The sequence below is a fragment of the Spermophilus citellus genome (genome assembly GCF_964194105.1).
Source record: "Spermophilus citellus genome assembly, chromosome: 7".
Taxonomy (NCBI): domain Eukaryota; kingdom Metazoa; phylum Chordata; class Mammalia; order Rodentia; family Sciuridae; genus Spermophilus; species Spermophilus citellus.
In genome coordinates this window covers 30,485,518-30,511,062 of record NC_138188.1, presented here as the reverse complement: position 1 = coordinate 30,511,062, position 25,545 = coordinate 30,485,518, and the positions used below count along the sequence as shown (strand labels likewise).

At 36.5% G+C, this 25,545-nt stretch overlaps 1 protein-coding gene and 1 pseudogene across 3 annotated transcripts in view; one reads left to right on the top strand and one right to left on the bottom strand.

The window, feature by feature from the left end:
* Positions 1 to 2,043: 2,043 nt before the first annotated feature.
* Positions 2,044 to 25,545, bottom strand: part of DNAJC13 (DnaJ heat shock protein family (Hsp40) member C13) — a 124,063-nt gene continuing 100,561 nt past the window's right edge. For both annotated transcript variants that reach the window (XM_081300893.1, XM_081300894.1), the window contains 12 exons: positions 25,339 to 25,430; positions 23,400 to 23,499; positions 21,609 to 21,683; positions 21,285 to 21,397; positions 16,912 to 17,081; positions 16,700 to 16,742; positions 16,175 to 16,348; positions 13,770 to 13,949; positions 13,343 to 13,483; positions 9,946 to 10,089; positions 8,559 to 8,658; positions 2,044 to 2,898 (listed from right to left, as the gene is read on the bottom strand). In XM_081300893.1, the coding sequence (XP_081157019.1) occupies positions 2,792 to 2,898; positions 8,559 to 8,658; positions 9,946 to 10,089; positions 13,343 to 13,483; positions 13,770 to 13,949; positions 16,175 to 16,348; positions 16,700 to 16,742; positions 16,912 to 17,081; positions 21,285 to 21,397; positions 21,609 to 21,683; positions 23,400 to 23,499; positions 25,339 to 25,430 (1,439 nt within the window). In that variant the 3' untranslated portion in view covers positions 2,044 to 2,791. The remainder of the gene's footprint in view (positions 2,899 to 8,558; positions 8,659 to 9,945; positions 10,090 to 13,342; positions 13,484 to 13,769; positions 13,950 to 16,174; positions 16,349 to 16,699; positions 16,743 to 16,911; positions 17,082 to 21,284; positions 21,398 to 21,608; positions 21,684 to 23,399; positions 23,500 to 25,338; positions 25,431 to 25,545) is intronic.
* LOC308653232 (large ribosomal subunit protein eL21-like) lies at positions 11,597 to 12,145 on the top strand (annotated as a pseudogene). The gene has a single exon. The product of its transcript is annotated as a large ribosomal subunit protein eL21-like (transcript).

The window sequence follows — 25,545 nt, the reverse complement described above, 5'->3', positions numbered from 1 at the left end:
GTGAGCAAGAAGAGGATCAGAGGAACATGTGAAAAGGGACTGAAATGGAGTGACTCAGATTCCATGCATATATGATTTTGTCAGGGTGACACTGTTTAATTATAATGCTCTAATAAGAAAAAGAATGAGACACCACGGATTCCCAAAATGTCAAGTAGGCAACTTAAATTCCAGACTAAGTTTATGTGCAATATTTTTTCACAGTGCTCTTCCCAAAATTCTAATGAAGCTTAGTTATTTGTAGTTACTAATTTTCATCATATAATGAATAATTTAAGGATCATGAGAGGTATCCCCAAATTTCTGAACTGAAAGGTATCCTGAGCTGGTCATCTGTTGAAAATCCTCAGGTTCACAGATGAGGTTCCAGAATAGTCCTTTTCCTGTTTCCAGCATCCCTACTCTGCACTGCTCTTCAGGTGGACTGCTACTAGTATGACTTGTGACATTTGCCACTTCTGATCACTCTCCCCTGCAACACACACACCAAACTGATCACAACCCATTGTTTATTTTTAAATCTGGATCACAATCAGGCCTGGATTTGATGCCCAGTCAGGCACTCAGACACTGTCCAACAGACCTGTCCTAGGGTCTGAGATAGGGTTCCCTCTCTGAATTCTTATCTGCCAACCATTCTAGACACATCCACTCATCCACCTATCCCGGGGTTCTCTATTTACTTCCCTGTTACCCTGTTCCTGTTGTTTCACTTTTATATATCAGGATTAAAGCAAACTGCTTCATGCTTAAGTTTCAGATAAAGTTTCCACCCCAAAACATTGAAACTCAGTTTTTCCAGACGCATACCACTTGAGATTTCAGCTGTCTTAATAGTAGCTCAGAAAAGATTTTAGTGTCATGAAAAAGTAGTTTCAATTTCTTACTCTGTTATTAGCTGTGTGGTTTTGGAAGTTGTCTTACTTCTCTGAATCCCATGTTGTTTAACAGATGGGAATTATATCAGTACCAAGCCCATAGGTCTGCTCTTAGGATTAAATGAGGTTAGACAATACTTGGCATTACAGCAAATGCTAGCACAGATTAACTCTTATTGGCATTTAAATATCAATATTTGTAGATTAATTTAAACGGACCTGTAAATACTATAAATATTCAAGTTATTTATATTCTGTTAGTATTTAGGGGAAAAATATTGCTGTGTTGATTTATTTCCTCCTAAATACCTCCCTAATTAACTGTAATCATCTCTTATTGTGCATATATTTTTTTATGACAAGGTGTTGTCTAGAAACTAAAATCCAGTTACATATTAAAATACTTACAGGAATATATTACTCCATAATTTTAAATTTGGGAAATGATAAATCTGATGCAAAATTTTAAATTAACAATTTGCAAAAGAAGTTTGCATTCTAGCTGGGTTCCTTTTGTTTTTTCTTTTGCAGTGCTGGGGTCAAACACAGGGCCTCAAGCAAGCTAAGCAAGTGCTCAACCATTCAGCCACACCCCACTGTAGCTGTTCTTACATAGCAACTAGGACAAACTGGGTCACTGCTTTGCAAGGCAACTTGGAGACTAGAGTATTCCTCATTTTAAAAGAAGTATTTGGGGCTAGGCATTTCACTAAGTGTTAGCTTGCCAGGCAAGTGCAAGGCTCTGGGTTTGACCCCTAGCACCAAGAAGAAGAAAACTAAAAGAAAGTGTTGGTATATATTTGTTTATATATTTTTTGTAGATTGTAGTCACATTAGAAGATCTATGTGCTGAGATATATTATATGAAATATCTACTGTCTCTCTTAATTTTCTCTCCTCTAAGAATATTAGAATTAAAAAAAAGAATATTAGAATTAATGTCATATATACTAAAGTACTAACACCTGGCCCATTCCTGTAAGGAAAAAAAGTGAGATGCTGTCTGTTTCTGGAAACTTCAATGTGGCTGAAATATTAATAAGCATCTATATCAATACACTTTCTACTTGAGGAGCTGTGAATTGGACATAAAAGATGTGCTTACTACAGATGTCTTAGAAATAAAATACACCCTTCAAAGGGGAAAACTGAATTAGAGCAAATATATCATTAACAAAGCAGTCAATTCCCTTTATTTTTAAAATTTTATGTACACATATGAATGATCTGTATAATGTACATTCAATATAGAAAGTTTTATATATTTGATAATGTATAGAACATTTCACAATTACACTAATCTCTTACATAACATCTTGACATCCATTTTAAACTTTAAATTTTTTTTTTTTTTTTTTGCACAAGCTCCTTTTCATTCAATTTGGTAAAGCCAGTTATACATATCGATGTGTACTGTGAGCTCTCAAGAAGTTAATGATTGAGGAGACCAGGGAACAGGTACAGGAACAAAAACCTAATAGTGTTCGATGACGGGAGGAGAATGGCCACATGACACTTTTCTGGGAATAAGTGACTTAGTCCAATTTCTGAAGACTGGAGCTCAGCCCCACAGTCACACTAATTCAAAAAACATTATAAAAACTAGGAAGAAAGTGTTGTCTTTTTGATTCACAGTCTTGTAAACAGATAGAAAGGAAAAAAAATGTGCTTACATACATCAAGAAAAAAAATTCTTGTGTACCCACTTAGGTTGATCCAGAGTGTTTTCTCATAATGTGTTACAATTATGATCACTGACTTCTTTTTCCCTAAATAAAAATATATTTATAGAAAAAGGAATAATACTGTCATGAAACCAGGAGAAAGGCAGTAAGAGTTTGCTTCAACGTATCAGCTGGAGGAATGTGGACTCGGCACTGGCCTTTCAGCGATTATTGTCTCTTGTAAGTATTTCAAGTCTGATAGCCAAGGTCGCCTGCCTCATGGTCTACAGGAGGTGGCAGGTTAGACATGACTGATGAGGATGTACCTGCGGTAAGGTAGCCAGCAACTCCAGGTCCTGCAAGAGAGAAAGAAAACACTCACTCCAGAGAGCAGAATCATGCAAAAACACTGCCCTTTACATAAAGGTTAGACCTGGTCAAGTGCCCCAACATAAGAGACTGATAATCTATGAGAATCACCTAAATATACAACTGAACTTCAACAGACTGCAACCTACCATCATTTTCATGGTTTGCTTTTACTATGTGACAAAGTTAAAAATCATTTTGAAATTTATGCTGGACAGTAATACAGATGTGGAAATATGGAAACATTTTTCCTTCTCATCTGGGAAGTTCAATCTTTCAAAATATCCTGGGCACTGAAAGAGCTATGGCAAATGGAAAATGGGAACAAACAGAGAAAAGAAACTCTACACTCAGCTCATCCAAAAGTCATATGTGACAAAATTCTCAACATAAATACTTCTGTCAACATTCAAGTCAATCTATTTTCATTTGGTGCAAAGAAATACTATTCTAAAAAGTAACACCAAACGAAAAAGGGTTGCTACACCAAAGTCTGAGAAAGAGAAAGACTCTAGACATTTATCTATCATAGATTAAAACAAGAATGCTCTGGGAAGAGGGACTGATATTTTAGTTTCACATGTCTTCTTTGATTCTGTCTCTATTGCATGAAAATGCTATACCTGCTAGCATTTATCCAGACGTGTCCTCAGAGCATGTTAATGGTGTTAGCCCTCTAGAGTTTATTTTAAACATTGCACGGACATTTAATTACATCTCACAAAATAACAAGTACTTCCAAGAGAAGTATAGCATAATAATGCATACAGAACATCAAAGGGTTAGGACTAGAGAGGCAATGGGAGCGGCATGCATTTAGCAAAATGTTTCTCTACCTGCTTCAGAGAGCTACACAGAAGTTAGCAAGCTGCCTGGCAGAGCGGATCTAAAGCCCGCTCCTGAGGTGAAGGGGGCTGCTGCCAGTTAGAAGGGAAGGAGAGACACCTGGGGGGAAAAAAGAAATATAAGCAGCAAGGGAAGTGGTGAGGAAGTGCAACAGCAGAGCAGTCTGACGAAGGCTGAGGCATAACAGGACTGATGCAGGACAAAAGGCCACAATTCAAATTCACCTCGTTTCTCACCTCACAAGCATTTGCATTGTGGACTCGAAATGGCTTGTATAGACATTGTGTGAGTGGCTATGTGGCCAGAGATGATCCAGTCTGCGTAAGCTGTAACTCAGCCAACCCCAGTGCGCAGGTACCTGGAGCCTTATAGCACTTACAAGAAGTATTTTCTTTTCCAGTGTACCAGAGGGGGTCTGCATCTATCAGCCCCCACCTTCCACTAATCAGGATGCCAGGCCTGCCAAAGCCTGCTCAGGAAAAGACCACCAGGTCATTGAGCCTCCCCAACAATGTGGTTCAAAGTTACAGTTCCACACTGTTACAGAATTTGCCAACAAGTTAGCATTCTCTGAACTTAAGACGGAAGCAAAACTATCACAAAGGTCTCATTAAAAAACCTCAACCACTCCAAACTGGTGTGGTTTGTGAGAAACTGACCATGGGCTCAACTTAGTTCATATAGATACAGTAGGTTATGCAACTGAACCATGAATGGTACTTACGGAAAGGGGATTAATGCTGTGGTTCTCAAACTGTGTGCTGGGGTAAATCACCCTGGATAAATTCTCAGGGGACTGCTGGTATTTTAAATTTGAAACACAGTGACAGAGACTACCAGAAATGTGAACAACTCCTTTCCATTTGTCTGGATGTAACTACTTCATAAACAACTCTTAAGTATCTTCTGTGGCCTAGGCATGGATGAAAATATTACTAAGAGCATTATTATTAAGAGCACTGTAAAAGGAGAGAATTTGGGAACCTCTAGGCTAAAATCTAAATTGTGAAATATGGGCCTAGAAGGAAAAATATCAAATTCTAGCCCCACTTCTTTAGGAAAGGCAAATCAACTCCTGGGTATTTCTACAAGCACAGTCTGAGATGCTGTTCTCCCCCAACCCTGCCTCCAGTCTCTCCTTGAGGATGCATCTGACTTTCGGGACTGAAAGTAGCTATCTGGTCATCAAGATGAGATGCAATAGCTGTGTTCTCCAAAGAAAAGAGGGAAGAAAATAGAGGTGCCAAAGTATGTGGAAACACTGTATAAGGATGATGGACTTAAGAGAAATGAAAACAGATGGAAAATTAATAATTCTACATATGAAATTGGCTTCCATGGTGAAATATATGCATGTGAAATTCTTCATCCCTAATTCCATCTCTTAAAAGCATCTTCACCTTGGATTATTTTCCACCCAAGGATTCTGCTTTCACTACTGATATTCTAGGTAAAGTGATTTGAGGATTATCATTGCTGAAATTATTTTTATAGGACTCTGAAGTCACAGGCAACAAGCTGTTCTAGAACCTAACAAATGGCTAAGTACTTGCAGATAATGAGAAAACCATAAAATGTCTATGTTGCAGGAAAAAACCCACTGAGACATTGTTAAATAAGCATTTATCATAAGAAAACAATATGTCAGGAAAGAGAATCTATGGAAATAGGCAGTCTCACAGTAATTTACCAACACTGAGCAACTCTACCTAGAACTTTTAAATTTTATCTTAAATCGCGAGCATGTGACTGAATGACATTTGCTCAGTGGCCAGAGAAGAAAATCATAAGTGAATCTTTGGTCATTCTCACCTTACTTTGAAGTAGTAATTAACGTTCCTTCATTTTTCCCCCCATCTCCTAAACGATACCCACTTGCCAAACATATCCAAAGACATCAGTTATAAGAAAGGGTTGGTAATGTGTATTCTCATAGCACCTTAGTTCATTTGAAAATTGATTAGAGAAAGGCAGGTTATAATCTATCTTCCAAAGACTGAAGGTAGGATGGAGTACAGTTTAATTAAATAGAATTTCAAATCAATATGACACTAAGTACATTCCACTGAGTTCCACATAATAGGATTTTAGCAGTATCAGAAGTACTTGCTCCTTTATTAAACTCATGACACACAATACATCAATGGAAAAGCTAAAACAAAAACAAAAACAAAAAAACATTTGACAACCTAAAAAAATGAACATGAATCCATCCATCCAACTGGCATTTAACTCACAATCTTTTTTGGGGGGGTACTGGGGTTGAACTCAGGGGCACTGGACCCACTGAGCCACACCCCTAGTCCTTTTTTCTATTTTATTTAGAGACGAGGTCTCACTGAATTGCGCCTCACATTGCTGAGGCTGGCTTTGAATTCATGATCCTCCTGCCTCAGCCTCCTGAGCCGCTGGGATTAAAGGCGTGTGTCACTGTGCCTGGCTTAACTCAGAATCTTAACTCTTGAAATAGAGTTGGTCCTTTCAAATGGAGTAGACTAAAGCTGGTAGAAAAACCTCGTCAAGCAACCAACATCTCAACAAGAACACCAGAGACTGATGATCAAGAATCAGACAGCTCTGAGACCAATGCAGCTCACAGCTAGTTTAGACTGTCCTGTGTTGACATGACTGAGGTTTTAGCAATAACCTTCAGGATGACACAGTAACACCAGGCCCCCGCCAGTGTGGGATTTATACTATCTCCCCCCTGGCTGGGGTGGTACAGAACTTGTTACCCTTGAGCCATTCCAAAGATATGAAGAAATTTGTAAATCTCAACTTTTCTTTTTCCCTAACGCTCTTCTAATTCCACAGCTTATTATGGCTGCTTCTCATATCACTCAGAGGCCGACCCCAAGGGAAAAGATTTTTACTCCCTGTACTTTTCTCCCTTATGGTCTTAAGAAATTTGGAAAATTTTCCAAATTTTGGAAATTTGGAAAGGGGATAAGAAACAAAATAATTATAGAATTTGAATGAGCGGAAGAACCAAATGAAGTCCAGGTCTCTAAAGATAAATGGTATCTCTTCTTTATTCTAATAACAGACCTCTTGGCTAGAGCTGTCAAATAAGTCAAGGACTCCTGTAGCTTTTTATTTCAACTTAATGGAATGCTGGGTACAAGGATGAGCAGTACTAGGAGAAACTTCCTGTAAAGAGGCTTCTAATCTACACTATGCTATTCAGGAGCCAACTTCTAAGTTTACTCTACTCTTAGCTAACAAAATGAGGCAGGGTCTCCTAATCACACTATCCTTATACAAAGTAAGGAATGAATGCCATTAAAGTGGGATGTGTGAACTCATGGGTGCAGCCTCAAGGGCAGTTCTCAGTGCCTGTAAAACATATTCCTAGTTAGAAGCTTCAGTTTCACCTCTAATTTGAAAAAGAGAGGTGGGAGAGACCAAGTCCATAATGAATTTCTCCCGACAAAAATCAGGGGCAGGATTTGGAAAAGTGAGAAAGAAAATCTGTGACGCTCTGTTCTTTAACATATACACAGGGCCAACAGCCCAAGGTCACGTTTATAATATTGAGGGTTCTTCTCCAACTTACGTTAGAAGTGACTTTATATTAGAGTGGTCATCATAATGAAGGAAAAACCAGTAATGTCATGACCAATTCTAAAATTGAAATGGAGTACTTTTTTTATTTCTCCAAAGCCCCTGTTTTTTAATATTCAAGATTCAGTCTGCATGATTTAATAAACTTCTGTATGCAAACAGAATGATTAAAACAATTACACCAGTGTAGGAAACATTAGGTATAATACTTTTTTTCTCAATTTACCTATGTCATCTCTGGTTAAGGGATGTAGGGTTGCCATCTTTTTATATATTACTAATTCAGGCAGATGGCAAGAATCACCTCACATTCTTTTCTTTTCTTCTCTTTTTTTAAACTGGGAATTGAACCCAGAGGCACTAAGTTATATCCCCAGCCCTTTTAAAAAATTATTTCTTAAGACAAGGTCTTGCTAAATTGCTCAGGTTGGCCTTAAACTTGTAATCTCCCCTGCTTCAGTCTTCCAAGTGGTTGGGATTATAGACTTGGCTAAAATCACCTCATATTCTTAAAGGTAATGTCAAACTGAAATCTTTTAACCAGACACTATTTCATCTTTAGCATATAGCAAGTAAATAGTATGACTTTTTTCTTAAATAGGAGCCAATATGAAAAATATATATTCTAAAATTATTATGGCAATTAGTGTGTAAAATGGACAAATGTCCTGAGTTCCAAACCTGATCTTTTGAACACGAAGCAAACATTCTTTCATTTATGATATCAATATGGGAGAACAAATCCTAAATATTCAGCAAAGCTATAGACTAATCACTGAAAAATGTGGAAGAAAAATATTTTACATACACGATACATATATTTGGAGTGTCATTCTATTATTTTGACAGAAATGGCATAATGCTACCATGTTTCTGACACTGACATTCCTGAGTAGATATTTCTCCTTTCTTTTTATAGTTTTGAGATAAATGTTTTAATACAGACATTCTCCAAATATAACTTATCCAACTGGATCAAAACTGAGCCAAGTCCATGTTATGAATACACACTCAAAACAACCACCAAGCAAACGCCACCCAAGGCTGGAAACACAGCTCTATGGCATGGTCACAGCACCTCCAAGAGATTCCACTTGCCAGATATACATATATACTGTTCAAAAAGGAATGTCCCACAAGAGAGGTCAGCAGTGAACACTAAGTCTACTCAGGGCAAAAGGATGGTCCAAGTGGCTTCTGACAGGTGTCTTAAGATAACCAATTATGAATGACTTACCTGTGAGGTATCCTGCTGTTTGTGAGTCAGAAATAAACAAATCATGTTTCTGATCTTTGAAGGCACTCCAGACTGAAGAGCGAGACAGGATTTCATTTACCTAGAGAAGTGAAGCAAATACTTTTGACATAAACGAATTAAGAACTACATGTTCAAAGACTGAATTAAAAAAAAAGAAGACTGAATTAAAGAGAAAAATCAACTTCTAAAACAATCAAGAAGAAGGGTAGTGAGAACCACTCAAAGACGGAGCAAGAACAAGCATTCATGAAACACTTTATACCAGACACTGGCTGGGTACATCTCATTAACCAGATTCAAAAGTGCCTGAATTGGCTCTTTTACAGCTGGAGTCTTCATATTTGAACCTAAAATTTACTGACTTCTATATAATTTGGGCAGGAAGGTTCCTAAAAAAGTATTTTCTTATGATGGTAACAGATGACAGACAGTATGGTATGGGCTGATGAACTTTTCCTGAGGAAGGGTTTGAGGAGAGCATTCTGCAAATTGGAGCTAAAACTTTAAAGCAGTCTTTTAAATTATGAGTTGTGACCTGTTGGGGGATAATAAAATCCATTAAAAGGGGAGTAAATAGCATACTTGAGAAAATAGGTGAATACAGAGAAGTATAAGAGTATCATGAATGGGTAGATAGATGCACACACACAATATATATATATTCTGGACTAAGATAAAAGATATTTTTTTGTGACAAATAAAAAATATTTAGGAAATACCTACTTAGAAGTCTTTTCCACATAAGTAGTGGAAATATAAATATAATACTTCTTATGTGGTACGAACAGTGAACACAATGAGCAAGACAGCCTCTGTCTCTGAAGTCAGATAGAAAGCTCACAGTCTAGTAGTGGGTACAGACAGTGCCAGATAGTTTAGCAATATGAATTAAAGTAGTTATGTACATGGTGACCATGTGAGTCCAAGAGAGGACACCAGTCCAACCTTGGAAAGAAGCAAAAGAGGAAGCAATTAGCTGTGAAGGTGAGAGAGGAGCTCCTATTTTGGACAGTAACATAACTTCACCTCCGCTCCCATGGAAGTGGACAGTGGGAATTGACAATTCCTAAAACCAAAAGTTAATTTTAACCAATACTAAATGCTGAATATTCTTCGCATTTTTCTTCCGAAAACACACCATTGCTATGCAGAAAAGGAATGCTCCTGAGTGACTGCTGAGTGTATGGTTTATGCTTTTTCATTGTTTATGAGGCAGTTATGGAAGCCCATCATTGGTCTTTGGTCTTTTGCAGTTGCAGACGTGAGTGGATGTGAACACAGGTGTGCAGGTTACCCACAGCCAAGACCATGGCTTTGAGAATACCTTGTTGTAATCAGCAGATCACACTGCTGCTTGTAGACTCACCTGTTCTCCATACTGCAGGCTTCGAGTCATCGCTTTGAGTGCTTTAACAATCTGGGCCTTGGTGGCAGCGGGGCTGTCCAAATTTTCAAGTCCTATGCCTTCGAGTAATTTTAAGAGGTATGGGACCAAATCTGCTTTCAGGGCCTAGAAGGCATATGAAGCATCTATAACCATACTGGAAAACATAAATCAGCAACCTGTTTTCACAGTGTTTTAATACCAGATACAGTTTCTTGTTTTAGTAGCTAATAACATTCTTATCTAATAAGATTTTATTCTATTGTCAACTGTTCTAAATGCTATACATCAATTATTTAATCTTCCTAACATCTAATGAATTAGGTGCTATTATTATTACAAATAGAAAAAATCAATGCACAGAAGGTAAAAAAGCATGTTCATAATCAAAGAACTGGGCAGTAATGAAATCTGCATTTGGACCCAAGAAGCAAAGAACTTGAGCTTTTAGCCACTAGGGAGCCTGCTTTAATAATACTACACTAATGGGCAACAATCTCTGAAATGCCTTAATATTTTCCCATATTATCTTAAAACATCAATCTTTACAATCACCAGTTCCTATCAGTCTAATAAAAGCTAAATAATAATGTGGTATCAGAAGCTGGGGTTGTACCTCAGTGATACAGCACTTGACTAGCATGCATGAGACACTGGGTTCAATCCTCAGCACCACATGAAAACAGGGGAGGGGGGATAGTAGAGAATAGGAAAGGTAGCAGAATACAACAGTTACTAATATGGCATTATGTAAAAATGTGGATGTGTAACCGATGCGATTCTGCAATCTGTATTTGGGATAAAAATGGGAGTTCATAACCCACTTGATTCTAATGTATGAAATATGATATGTCAAGAGCTTTGTAATGTTTTGAACAACCAATAAAAAAATATAAAAAAAATAAAAAATAAAACAAAGGTACTGTGTTCATTTATAACTAAAAATATTTTTAAAATTAAAAAATAATAATATGGTATCAATCTTCATTAAAAATCAAAAGGAAGAGGTGGAAATAACTGACATTTAGTGAGTGCACCTCTTTTTTTCATAACTTGTGAGGCAGTCATAAATTTATAACTTTATTTCAGATGAGAAATCCGAGTGTAAGGTTAAAAATCATACCTAGGGTCATAGAGACACCAAGTGGTAGTACTAGCTCATGTTTTTCCTCATCTGGTAAACTCCTGAGCCAACACTAAGTTTGAACTTCATAGCATTCACTATCTCCTTCAGATCTACCCAGTATCTTGACCAGCCTAAAAGGTGGGCCTGAATTGAGGTTGTGGGGTGGAGACAGATACAGCAAGAAAGGGGACCAGGAGAATAGGAGGTCACTGTCTTCAGACTAAGAATGCCAGATGTCACTTTGTCATGGGAAACCACTGAAGATTTTTAAAGATGAACAGTGACAGCTGGGAGTGGTGGCTAATTCCGGCAGCTTGGGAGGTTGAGGCAGGAGGATCAAAAATTCAAAGCCTGCCTCAGCCACTCAGTAAGGACCTAAGCAACTTAATGAGACCCTGTTGCTAAATAAAAAATATTATTAAAAGGGCTGGGGATGTAGCTCAGTGGTTTAAGCACACCCTGGTACCAGGAAAAAAAAAAAAAAAAAAAAAGGAGGGGGGTGCGGAATAAAAAGATAAAAGAGTAGCTTCTTTTAAGCCGGAACCACCATCTTCCAGTAATTCTCCAAAATGATGAACACAAAGGGAAAGAGGAGAGGAACCCGATATATGTTCTCTAGGCCTTTTAGAAAACATGGAGTTGTTCCTTTGGCCACGTGTACACGAATCTACAAGAAGGGTGATATTGTAGACATCAAGGGAATGGGTACTGTTCAAAAAGGAATGTCCCACAAATGTTATCATGGCAACACTGGGAGAGTCTACAATGTTACCCAGCATGCTGTTGGCACTGTTGTGAATAAGCAAGGGCAAGATTCTTGCCAAGAGAATTAATGTGAGTATTGACCATATTAAGCACTCTAAGAGCCGAGACAGCTTCCTGAATCGTGTGAAGGAAAAAGATCTGAAAAAGAAGGAAGCCAAAGAGAAAAGTACCCGAGTTCAGCTGAAGTGCCAGCCTGTCCCACACAGAGAAGCACATTTTGTGAAAACAAATGGAAAGGAGCCTGAACTGCTGGAACCTATTCCCTATGAATTCATGGCATAATAAATGTAAAATAAATAAATAAATAAAGGCCCGTGGACTATTAAAAAAAAAAAAGAGTGACTGAGTTATATTTTATTACTTTTTAATTTTTGTTATATGTATTTATGGGATACAAAGTGATGTTATGATATATGTATACAATTTGGACTGTGTAATCAGCATATCTGTTGCTTCAAAAATGTATTTCTTATGGTGAGAACAATTTACTCTTAGCAATTTTGAAAAATACATTAAACTATAGTCACAATTCTGTGCAATAGATCTTTAAGTTATTACTCCTAACTGAAACTTTATACCATTAACATATCCCCATTCTTCCCACCCTCCAGCTTCTGGTAACCACCATTCTGTGCTCTCCTTCCATGAATTTGATTGTTTTAGATTCCATTCATTGGTGAAATTATGCAGTGCGTGTTCTTAAGAGCTATACTTACAAAAAAAAAAAAAAAAGCTATACTTTTGTGATTTTAAAAAATCACTTTTGCAATGGTTGTTGAAATTTACGATGTGCTTTTTCTGTCTTTAGTGCCTATCTACTCAACATTGATAACCTACCAAGTCCTATTTCACTAGGTAAAAAGTCCTTTTGAAAAGGACAATAAAAGTCTTGGCATGATTCTACAATATGACTTAAGAAACAAAGGAATGAATAAATCTTTCTAAAGAGGATAAAGCAATGTTTTTTTCTTTTTTATTTGTTCTTTTAAAACATACATGACAATAAGACTATATTCTGATACATACATGTTCTAATGAGGATCCCACTGTGATGTGGAGTTCCACTGTGGTATATTCATATATGAACATAAGAAAGTTATGTCTGTTTCATTCCACTGTCTTTCTATTCCTGTTCCGCCTCCCTCCCTTCATTCCCCTTTTGTCTAGTCCACTGAACTTCTATTCCACTCCCCACTTAGCTTCCATGTAAAGAGAGAACATTTGACCAGATAAGGCAAATTTTGTGAAGAAAACTAAGGATAAATGCACAATAAGTGGCCAAAATTTTGAAGTTGGTAAGACTTCTAGCACCTAGCACCACTTTTCTGTGTATGTGTGTGCGTGCACACACATACACATAACTGAATATGAAATATACACTTGTGCACGCACAAATTCATAAGTTACCTCCATCAAACCTTAGCCAGGGAATACTTGTCTACTACATTTGTTTTCCTAAAATAGTGCTGAATCTAGAAAGTCACTTACTTGTGCTACCAATTCACCCTGCTCCTTCTGAAACATTCGATTAATTGCTTCACAGGCTAGACCAACAGTATCTGCTCGCTTTTTCATTCCATTCATCAGTGGGCCAATGGTTTCTAAGGATGCCATGGCTCGAACACACAGCTAAATCCCCAAAAGAGAAGGTTACTTGTAGTAAAGAAACATTTTTATAAAGCATAGTGGATACCAAGGTAACAAAATAATTTTTAAAACAACTACTTTCAAGTTTAATAATAAACTGAGTCAAATTCCATCTCCTGTTAATTATACCATTTAACTGGCTTAAGAATCAATAAAATACCATGCAGTTCCTGTTAGAAAGAGGGTGTACACTTTAGTGTGCATTCGTCTATAAGAGGAATCACATAAAATTCTAGAGCTATAATCTAAAGAATAAATTCATAAATACCTCATTTTCAGACAGGGCATGGATAACCCGAATGGCACTCTTAGGAATGGCATTGTTCCTGTGATTCATTGCCTGGATAACTTTGGGAAGGTGGCCCAGTGGTGGGACTTGATCTGCCAGCTGAGGTTGTGCACTGAAGAGACACACTGTTGCCATTGTCAAAGTTTCCAGAGTTTCTCCCTGGAAAGTGTAAAAGAAACAGCCAATCAAAATAAATAAAATACTGAAAAAGTCCTCAATATACCTGGCAATATATTTGGTGTTCAAAACTAGGGATTCAAAAGTTCTAAATGCTAACTTATTGCTTCATAAAACCTTAGTGAAAACAAACTTTCCATTTTCTTTGACAAAGGCAGGCATACAGAGGACTTAAGAATTATTATCTAAATAGTCTTTCAGCAGGCCTGACGTAGCTCATTTCTATTGCAGGTATAATAGATCATCTCCCAAAAGATGATACTAGAAATTTCTAGATGATGTTACAGACCTGTCAATGTTAGACAACATCAATAATCAATGAGAATGTAGATTAGTAAAACACTATGCTCAGTTCTATTAAAAATCTTATTACAGGTTGAAGATCCCTTTATTCGAAATGCTTCAGACCAGAAGTATTTCTGATTTTGGACTTTTTTAATATAGAGTTTATCAGCTGAACGTCCCTAGTCAAAAAATCCAAAATGTTTAATGCTCTGAAATTCAAAACTTTTAGCACTGCTGTGGTACTCAAAAAGTTTTTGATTTTGGATCATTTCAAATTTTGCATTTTCAGATGAAGAATGCTCAACCTACATTTAACATCACCTGAGGGCTATAATGAACTTTGTACTATATATAATATGCGATCATACATATATATATCCATAACAAAACACTTTTTAAATGAACACAAAAATTGGGATGTGCCCAAAAAGAAAGGTGACATATGATGAAATTTCTACTTGCTTTTCCTTGCTAAGATTCATTTTTTGAGAATTCTCTTGTGTTCCCCTGCTTTTTTTGGTGCTGGGGATTGAACCCGGGGCCTCTAAGCAAACCCCCCATCTGTGAGGATTTCATTTTATAAGAAAACTAAGTATGTATTAGAATTTATTAGTAAAGGGAAATATGACTATGGAATGTGACACTAATAAATATTTGGCATACTAATTCTATATATTTTTTTTTTTTTTTTTAGGAGAGAGAGAGAGAGAGAGAATTTTTAATATTTATTTTTTTTTAGTTCTCGGCGGACACAACATCTTTGTTGGTATGTGGTGCTGAGGATCGAACCCGGGCCGCACGCATGCGAGGCGAGCACGCTACCGCTTGAGCCACATCCCCAGCCCCACTAATTCTATTTTTTAAACTAAGGATAAACTAAGGATAGTAACTAACAATTTCTAAGCAGTTGAAATGTGGCAGATATGTTAGGTATTCCACACACATTAACTTATTAAAACCTCAGCCAAAGGTAGATGCAGTCTTCATTCTATGAGGCAGCTGAGGCTGAATCATGAGGCCAGCTAGTTACTGATGAAGCTGGGCTTGGATGATCCAGGACCACCTAATACAGCTCAGACTTTTTTTTTTTGGTAACAGGGATTGAACTCAGGGACAATTGACCACTGAGCCACATGTCCAGCTCTATTTTGTATTTTATTTAGAAACAGGGTCTTACCGAGTTGCTTAGCGCCTTGCTTTTTGCTGAGGCTGGCTTTGAACTCGCAATTCTACTGTCTCAGCCTCCCAAGCCCCTGGAATTATAGGCGTATACCACTGTGTCCAGCCAGCTTAGGCTGTTTAATCACCTTGTGTGTTTAGTTCAACAACCACCATCTATTTCTAGATTTCAACATAAATGTTCATATAACAAAATGTTAGACACTATCAGGGTTTCTGACCTGTCAAACCAAGATCAAAGCTACCTTCTGTTTTCCAGAAAGTCTCTGGTTTTGAGCACAGGTACAGGGTTCATTCACGTGGTTACTATTCTGTCAATTTCTGTGACTAGGGTCATCCCTGCCATATACACAAAGTGCACTAAAGAACATGAATACACTTTCAGAGAAACACCAGACATTTAGGTTTTTGATCAGTTATATAATCACTGGAAATGGTGTGGCAAAAATATTCTTTTAGAGTTTTTATAATTGTTAGAAATAGCAATTCAATACAGACATCTCTAACTTTTATCTATAAATAACCATGGTATTAGAGCTTCACTATCAAAAAATCACACACACACACACACACACACACACACACACACACAAAATCAATGGACATATCTAAATTTACATGTGGTTACTATGTTGAAAGAGGTAGCCCACTATTAATGCATGGTCAGTGAAGACAAGGTTTTATGAGAAAAAATTAGTATGTTTAGCAAATTCTGATATATTTTCCTGATGACTGAAGCTTACATGAGGACTGTTCTTCTCCAGGAGCTCAGTTAATTTTTCTAACAGTGCAATCAGAAATTCTCTAGGCTTTCTGAGAACCCATGCTGGTTGTGCAATAAAAATTCTCAAGAAAACGCCTCCAACAGCAAGTTCACCCTCTGCTTCTCCAAACACCACAGCAAAATCTTCAGGCAACTTTAAACAGAAAAAGAATTTCAGTCAGGTCACTTAATTATTTAGTTGTACATGAAGCAGGAAATGCAAGTCCAATTAAAGAATTCTACATACAATGAACTAGTTGATAAAATTATTATAATTTGATTATATAAATGCCTATTTAAGTTTTATTTTCTCTTAAAAGCATAGGATGTTTTATTAGCTACTTCAAAAGAAAGTATTCCCACTTTTATGTTTGAAGACTTATTTTTTCCAGGGGTGTACCTCAGGGTCTTATGACAGAGCTACAGGCTGACTTTAAACTAACTCAGGAGTAATTCAAAATAACAACAACAACAAAAAACCCTATAAGATAAAAGTATATGTTACCTTCCAGTTAATATCAGGGTTGTCCCGCTGATTTTTAAAGTGCCTTGAGAAAAAAAAAAAAAAGGAGGAAAGGAATACCAAACTTTAGTCACAACGTAACACTTACATTGACCTTTAGAGCGAGTCTTAGGAGAGAGGCAGAGTGGGAAACGATTGCCCTTCCTGGGGATTTTATTTGAAGGCTTCAAGTTATTATCTTTGTCTTTACTTACTCTAGCATCATCTCTCTCACTGTTGTAGACACTTTATCTCTGGAACTGTCATTCCAAATCAACTCAGGATTTTCATGAGTTCCTTCAAAAATGTGAACAGCAGCTTCAGGGTTGTCTCTCATAGCATCCATGAAAACGCTAGGCAGAAATTTCATTAATGTAATTCGAACCTATGAGAGGAGGTTTGAGAAAGAAATCAAGAACTGTTGGAAATACCTCAATATTCAGCTTGCTTTTTACAATTTTCTGAGAATATCAGAGCAATTTTTGCTATGACTGATATAAGAAATAACTATTATCTAAAAATTCTGGAGTGGGAGAAAAACCTTAGTTTATGCAAAGGTAACTTTAACAAGACTATGACTTGGCCCTACTTACCTATCAAAGCTTTATTTCCATTATCTAACTCAAAAAACTTAAGAAATTCAGAGTGTAAAGTTTCCAAAGTCTCCCCTGTGGTGTCATGCATGTGCTATAACCTCTTTTGAGAATGCACTTAGCTCATCTGTCCAACTCTTCCTCACACCCTTTGCCCTCAGAAACTATAGTTTTTCTCATGCTAACGCTACTGTTTTATGTTATCATAAGCCTTCTTCCAAAAAGAATTCTAAAAGTTAAAAAAAAATCCATCCAACAAATGCTATGCACAGATTGAAAATTACTGAGGCATAAGGAAAAAGGGAAAAGAGTATCTTCCTTCACCATCACATGGTTCTCGCTCCATGTCACACTACTCTCAGCGCTCATCTTAGGGAAACCTTCCTGACCTGGTCTGCTTTGCTCATTTATTATTTTCTAAGCTCCTGGTATTTGGCAAATGCTTACATTATTTGAAAGAATAAAGACCAATATGAAGTTAGCATGCAAAAGAAACACCAGAAGCTATGAGTAACTGGTAGTGATATCTACCACAAATTTAGCTCTGAACTTCTAGCTCCCAAGGAACGGAAATAAACTATGTTGATTACGTGACAGAGGGCATACACAAAATAAAATCAAGCCAGCTGCTTCACAGACACCTAACTATTCTGGAGGAGGAGAAGAAATTTCTCAAGGCTCCCACAAGAGGGCATTTGTTTTATATCAAATAATATCATCATCAGGATGAAATTAGCCAGTTTCACAGGCTTATTTCATATATATATATATATATATTTTCTCTTAAGTATGCTGAGACCATCATGCCAAAATACAATTCAGCTCTATAGAGAACAAAAGCAGGTATAGACAGTGATTATGTCACTCTTCATCAAGAGTCTCCTGAGTAAGAACCCTGCCTGAACTGCAGTAAATAAGTAACACATTCTCACAAAGCTCTGAGAAATATATACCAAAGAAGCACTAAGAGTTGAAGCAGGATTTAAAGGCCATTTATTTTAAATTTTTCACTATGAAGTTAAAAGAAATTTAGGTTTGGAGAGAAGACATCCAGAGTCATTAAGTCAAGTTAGCAGCTTCAGGATTGTGATAAACAAAACAAGTTCTGCTCACAATGCCACGCTGCCAACTTGAAGGTCAATCACTTCATTTCTTACACAATCACTTCTTGTTTCTAAACTTTTAAACAAAACTGTCTTCTGGAAAGACACCTGGATATTTAATTAGAAACCCAACTGTTAGGCAACATTGACAACCCAAACAGAACACTGTTTTCATCAAAATTTAAAACTTTGCTGCTTCAAGGGACATGATCAAGAATATGAAAAAAATTATCAACAGAATGAAAAAAAAAAACATGTACAAATAATAGAAATTAGTTTCAAAAATCACAAAGAACAATTACAACTCAACAATTAAAACAATCCAATTTAAAAACTAGTCAAGGATATGAAGAGACATTTCTCTAAGAAAGTTGAAATAACATTGAATGTTTCATTGTTCCACCCCTCCCCGCTTTTTGAGATCGGGTCTTATTATGTTGCCCAGATTTGACTTTGAATTCCTGGGTTTCTCCTGTCATCCTCCTGCCTCAGCCTCCCGAGTAGCTTAGGACAGTAAACTAAAATAACCCAATTTAAAAACTAGTCAAGGATATGAAGAGACATTTCTCTAAGAAAGTTGTATTAACTGCTAATAAATACATGAAAAGATACTCAGCATCATTAACCAGGGAAATGTGAATCAAAACCATAAGATAGTGCTTTTACACCTACTAGGATGGCTATAATAATAATAATAATAATAATAAAACATATAACATGTGTTAGGGAAGATAAAGAGATATTATAATGCTGGTATGTAAAGCCAGTGCAACCACTTGAAAACACTTATGATTCTTCAAAATGTTATATTTAGTATTACTATCTGACCCAAAAATTCCATTTCAAAACAAAAGCCAATGCTCACACAAACTTGTACACAAGTGTTCATAATAGTAATATTCAGACAGCAAAAAAATTCACATGTTCATTGAGATAAATAGGTAAACAAATTGTGGAATATTGTTTGGCAATAAAAAGGAGTAGGTGAATCTTCACAACATTATGCTAAGTGATAGGAACCAGTCACAAAAGACTATATTATAGGATTCCATTTATACGTAATTCTACAATTTATAAAGAAAGTATAGTGCATAGTAGTTCCTGGGAGAAAGTGGACAGGAGAGTGACTGCTAAAGGGCATGAGGCTTCTTTTGTATTGATAAAAATGGTCAAAAAATTGATTATAGTTGCTCAATCCATAAATATACTAAAAATCACTGAACTGTATTGTATATCAATCATATCTCAATAAAGCTGTTATAAAAATTAAAAAGTTTACCGACCCAGCTGTCTCTTATTGCAAATCATTGAATTAAGGTGCTGATTTTCCCTATATAGAAAATTTAAATGTAAAGACATTCACCTTGATAATATCTGTCCCACATGTATATCAAAGGCCAAAAATATTACTGGAGAGCTCAATTTCAGTACATAGTTATTTTAAACATCTAACACACTATTTAAAATATCTAATAGTAAGCATTGTAGTTATGTGCCACCCAACTCCTGACTTAAGAAAACTCAATACTAAATATCAATATTTATACATTAATTCTTTTTTGGGTAGGGGCGGTTGTACTGGGATTGAACTCAGGAATGTTTTACCACTGAGCTACATCTCCAGCTCTTTATTTTTATTCTGAGACAGGGTCTTACTAAGTTGTTGAGGCTGGCCTCAAACTTGCAATTCTCCTGCCTCAGTCTCCCAAGCTGCTGGGATTACAGGTGTAAGACACCACGCCTGACTCAATATTAATTTTTTTATGGACTCTTTTGTAGACATCCAAAGGTAATTCCCTCATCTCATCAACCTTGCTAAAGGCAGACTATTATTAACACTATAGTAAAACTATTTTGGGTCCTATGACAGATTCTTAACATCTAGACTGAGAGATCAAGCAAGAAAACAACAGCGACAACTGAGTCTAATTTGTTGTACTGATGTAAAAATGTTCATTAGCTTTGAACAACTGTTTTTTCAAACTAAACTTTTCATGGAGGCTCAACACATATGAGGGAGGCCACTGTGGCTTTAGATGGAAATAGGTAACCTGTAGACTCTTCCTTACCCTAGGTACCTTGGCAGATATGTTGGAGCTGTGATTCTCACATATTAGTCCAGACAGGTTCCAAAAGAATAACTTGGGAAATGGACTAAGAAAGCAAATTCTGGGGCCCTGCCCCTGACTTCCTGAATCAGACTTTGGTAGTAAGGCATAGAAGTTGTTTTTTTTTTGTAGCTCCCCCATGCCTCTGATGTGCTGCTCAGTGGGCTTGGCACTATGAGCCCTATCTCTTATGAAACTGATCTAATAATAGAATTAGGGAACTTTGATTACACTTGTGTCTGAATGAAATTCTACTCAGAAGTAAATTCCTTCTCTTCAAATTGAACCATGGCTCCAGAGATCATATGGTCACCTCTAGTTTTGGATTAAAAAGTCTCCCTGCACAGTAGGAAAGCAGAGGAGTCATTATACTCCTGTCCCCAGACAGCCTCACTTCCTGTGGGTTGCATAACCTTACTAATTCAGGAGTGGAATGTAAAAGATACAGATTACCAGTGTCTCACTAGCTACCTCTATGAGCCAATCCTTGCAGAGTGAAGTCTAACCTGCCTTCTTTCATAACCTAAATGTACTTCCGTTCTCTCTTTGAGAAAGATGAACAGTTATCATCATAATCCACACATTCTCTTCAAACATTTCAATTCTGGTACGACTTCCCTGACTAGTTTTCTCAATTAGTAACATACAGCAACAATTTCAGGAATTTTGTTCAACTTTCACATCATTTTCTTATCTTTACCATCTCAGATTGGTGAATTTCATAAAATCAGTATCAAAGAGTTTTATTAATTAATTTCCTTCTGAGAACTTATTTTATACTCACCTTTGGACCTATCAGTTTATCTGCTGTCATTTTGGCAAAAAGTTCTGCTGTTTGGGTTCGAACCTGTGGATGTGTTGAGTTACAGAACATATCCAATAAATAAATCAAAGCTCCTAAGAAGGAAAAAAGAGAATCAGTGCTTATATTATTTTCAATTAGTAGAATTCATTTTCAACCTTATTTCAACTCAATGCTGTTTGATGTTTTTTAAACTTTAAGGGTCTCCAAAGCATTCTTCTAATTTATCAGACTGCACAAAAAGCAACTCAAGATATGCTTCATAGTGCTGAATAAGACTGGATGAAAAATAATTCTATACATTACCCTTTGCCATTGCTTCTTTGATTATTTTTGTACTTGATGCCAAAGCATAAAGAGTTTCCAGAACAAGCTGACGACCTGCAGAGTAAAAGACATTTCAAGGAATGTATCGACCTTACATTTACTAGACATTGACTCTATGCCAAACATTAACTAGGTATTCCAGATACGGAATCATACTTCATCTTCACAATAACCAGCAAGGCTGTGTTATGATAAGGAGCCCAGTATAACCAGCCCATTATTTCACACTTAGTGAGCTCTATGGCTGGGTTTTCTGTCTACATCTATCTGCTCCAAAGTCCACACTCATAACTACTATGGCATAATGTTTTCCTATCTAAATATTAATGGCAAACACATCCAGAGGACACTGTACCAGGCATCTCAGATTTTTACATGATACTACTATCTCAGGAAAATAAGGAAGTAATCACTGTAAGACAGAGCTCTACTCTAAGACATAATAATTTCCTCTGGACACAGTTCATCTCTCACCTACTCATTGCCTTTTGATGTGCAAATATACTGGGCTACTGAACTTTGCTCTTTTAGAATCAAATGGGACAGACAAAAAGCCAAAGGAATAAAGTGTTATCAAAGAGGGTAGAGACTGTCAAGCACTGGGCTGAGTCTAAAACAACACAATAATAACAATGTCCATTAGCAAACACTGTATAAGGTAGATAATTTAGTCTAGATTATGTGTAAGTGATGGCAAAGTTGACGAAAATATCTAGATGTCAGCTACTTGTAAGATTAAAATGTTAACAATGAATCAGGTAAAAGTTATACTTTAAAACTATGGTTTCTGTTTTACATTCTTTACCAACCAGTTTAGTTTTGTATTGTTTAAAGCCTTACAAAATTATTGAAAACCAATAAAAACAGAAAAAGAAAAAAACCAACTAAGGTATAATAAAAAGAATCTGCAAATTATTTCTCCAGGTTGTCATTTTGAACAGATAATTCAAGCAAGTCATTTATTAAAAAAAAAAAAAAATTACTCAATGAAATTTCAACTCCACTCAATTCGCTGAACATAAAGAAACACTGAATACATGCCAAGCAATGGGATGATCAAAGATATAGGGTCCTACTCTCAAGGTGAATAGACATAAAATTAAGATTAACATGACATCCAAGGGTTTAGCAAAGTCACCTGTGCAATGTTTGTGGTGAGGGTGGATTTAAACTGCAATTGCCTGATACACTAAACATCTTGCTTTTGAAAAGCAATCTCAATGCTGGCTCTGGCACAACTACAAAACTATTATACTTGTTAACTATAGAGTTTCTGAGCAACCTGCATCAACACCGGCTGTATTCAAGAAATTAGGTTGGTAAATTTTTATTCTTTGTGGAAATAATCTCTTGTCAATAGATACAAAGTAGGGAAGACAATGCTAAGTTTAATACAAGGTAAACTTTATCTTAAGAATGTTTTCTAGCACCCAAAACTGTCTTTTTAAAAAAACCACAGAATACTAGTTAATTCTCAATTATTCATGTACTCATGAAAAAAACCTGACAATCAATCCCAGGTTATTTTCCTTTGCTTTTCCTCTCTCACCTCCAACTTTCAACCTTCAATATGGAAAGTTGAGATAATTTTGTTAATTTATGTAAAATACAATTAGGAAGACAAATCTAGTATAAACAATCCCACTGTAAATATTCCAAAACTAAAGATGGATGATATTTGCCCGAGGTTTTGCAACAGTTTTATAACTGTTCCCCTCCCTTGGTTGGTCCTTCTATGGTTTCCAAAATGCCATTTGTGAATATACCTACTTGATGGCAATGAATGTAGAAGAGCCAGTAAATTGGATAAAACCACTGATTCTGCAATATTGTTGACACAATCTTGGTTAGATGTCACTATATTCACAACCTGAAAATTAATCAACAGGACATAAAAAGGTTTGGAGATAATTTCAAACCTAATGAAATTCAGTAATATAGACTTAATAGAAGCAACAAAATGTTTGGAACACAAAATATTTAATTTTTAGAGAAATTTTTAATTTTAAAAGATTGATCTTATTACTTTGAGACTTATCTTCTGATAAGGTTATCTTATCTTTTGATAACCTTAAGGTTCATGAAAAACTGTAATCCTATACAGAACATGCTCCTTTAGCCTGGGGCCTAGAGGCAGGGATGGGATTTAAAACATGAAAACAAAGAAAAAATATGACTATGGCATACAGTGTAGTGTTTTCCAATCACAGATTTGGGGTACGCAGTTAAAAGATAATAATCTTCACTTCTGGGAGTTTCTTTTGCTCATAGAGGAAGAAAGTTAATGTCTTTAGCACTCCACACAACAGATTAGATCTCTTTCTATATAATAAAATAGGTATGTTTTTCTTTAAAAGAGGAGGTTATAGTTTAGGTATGAGGTGCCTCCCAAAAGCTTATATGTAAGACAATGTAAGACTTTTAAGAGGTGAAATGATTAGATTATGAGGTATAATCTGATAAGGGGATTGACCCACTGATGTGGATTAACTGAGCAGTAACTACAGGCTGTGGCTGGAAGATGATGATCACTTGGAGCATGACTTTGGGGTTTTTATTTTGTTACTGGTGAATAGAGCTCGCTCTTTGCTTCTTGACCACCATGAAGTGAGGTGCTTTCCTCCTCTGGGCCCTTCTGCCATTATGTGGGGCCTCATCCTGGGCCCAGAGCACTGGAGTTGGCTCTCTATAGACTGAGACCTCTGAAATGATGAGTCCTAAATAAACTTTCCTTCCTCTTAAGTTGTTCTTGTCTGGTATTTTGGTCAGAGTGAAACAAAAGCTGACTTAAAACAAAGAATAATTTTTCAATTCTGACTTTTACAATACACGTCTAAAGATCAATGCCACTTGGACCATGTTCAGAATCAAAGCAAAGCAGTCTAGATTAATAATGTTACTATTATATCAATATTAGTAGTCTATTAAGAATCTGTTTTAAGCTGAAAGATAATCTAATTGATTCATTCATAAACCACTTCTTTACCTGATACTATAGGGTTGAATTTGGTGTTCTTTGTAATAAATTATGTGCATTACAATGAACAGGATCATCTGAAAAATGATCCTGGGAGCTTACCCTAGGGTGCCTGGACAAAGAACACCTGTAACCAGGGACTTTCTGCTTCTGTCAGAGGAAAAGTAGCACGCAAGTAGCATCCCCATAGGACCAGTGGTTTCAATCTCCTGAAGAAGGGACCTCCAACTTCTCTTGAACCCTTAAGACCCACAAATTTTGGCAGCTGGCTTTCCTAGATAACACCTATTAACAGCAGTATACCCAGGTGTCTATTTGTAATTCTCATCAAAAAGGTTACCTTGCTACTAGATTTGAAGGGAGAGTACAGGTGAGTTCTCTGGAATGAAAACCCACAGTGCACAGCCAAGCAGTGTCCTGGCTTCATTATATCTCTCTGTAGAGACAGAGAAGTCAGGGAAACCTTGCCTCCCCCTCTTGCTGATCTATGGCTTCTAAGCTTCTCCAGTAAAGCCTATTCCTTAATCTTCTGACTAGGACATTTCACAGTGTACCCAAAGCCCTGATGTATGACAGATAGTGACCTAGAAAGGAAACACCTTGAAAAACATGAATAGGTAATATTTTAAAAATGCATATTTTTATCCAACTTCAGATAATTAATTGATGCTCAAACTGTATTTAGTTAAGTGATAGGAAAAGGAACACGCTTTTAGTATAGAATACTCTTACCTCTAAAGCTAATTGTTGTACTTGACCAGCTCCATGGACCCGGAGAAGAGAAAATATTAACTTAAAGTGACCAATGCACTCACTTTCAGAGCCTAGGGAGTAAACAAAATGGTTTTTATTTCCAAGATATTCTAAATTACAGACCTTTAGAAAACTGATAACACACAGTTGTTTACTGTTAATCGTAAGTCTTGGATGATCTTTTTT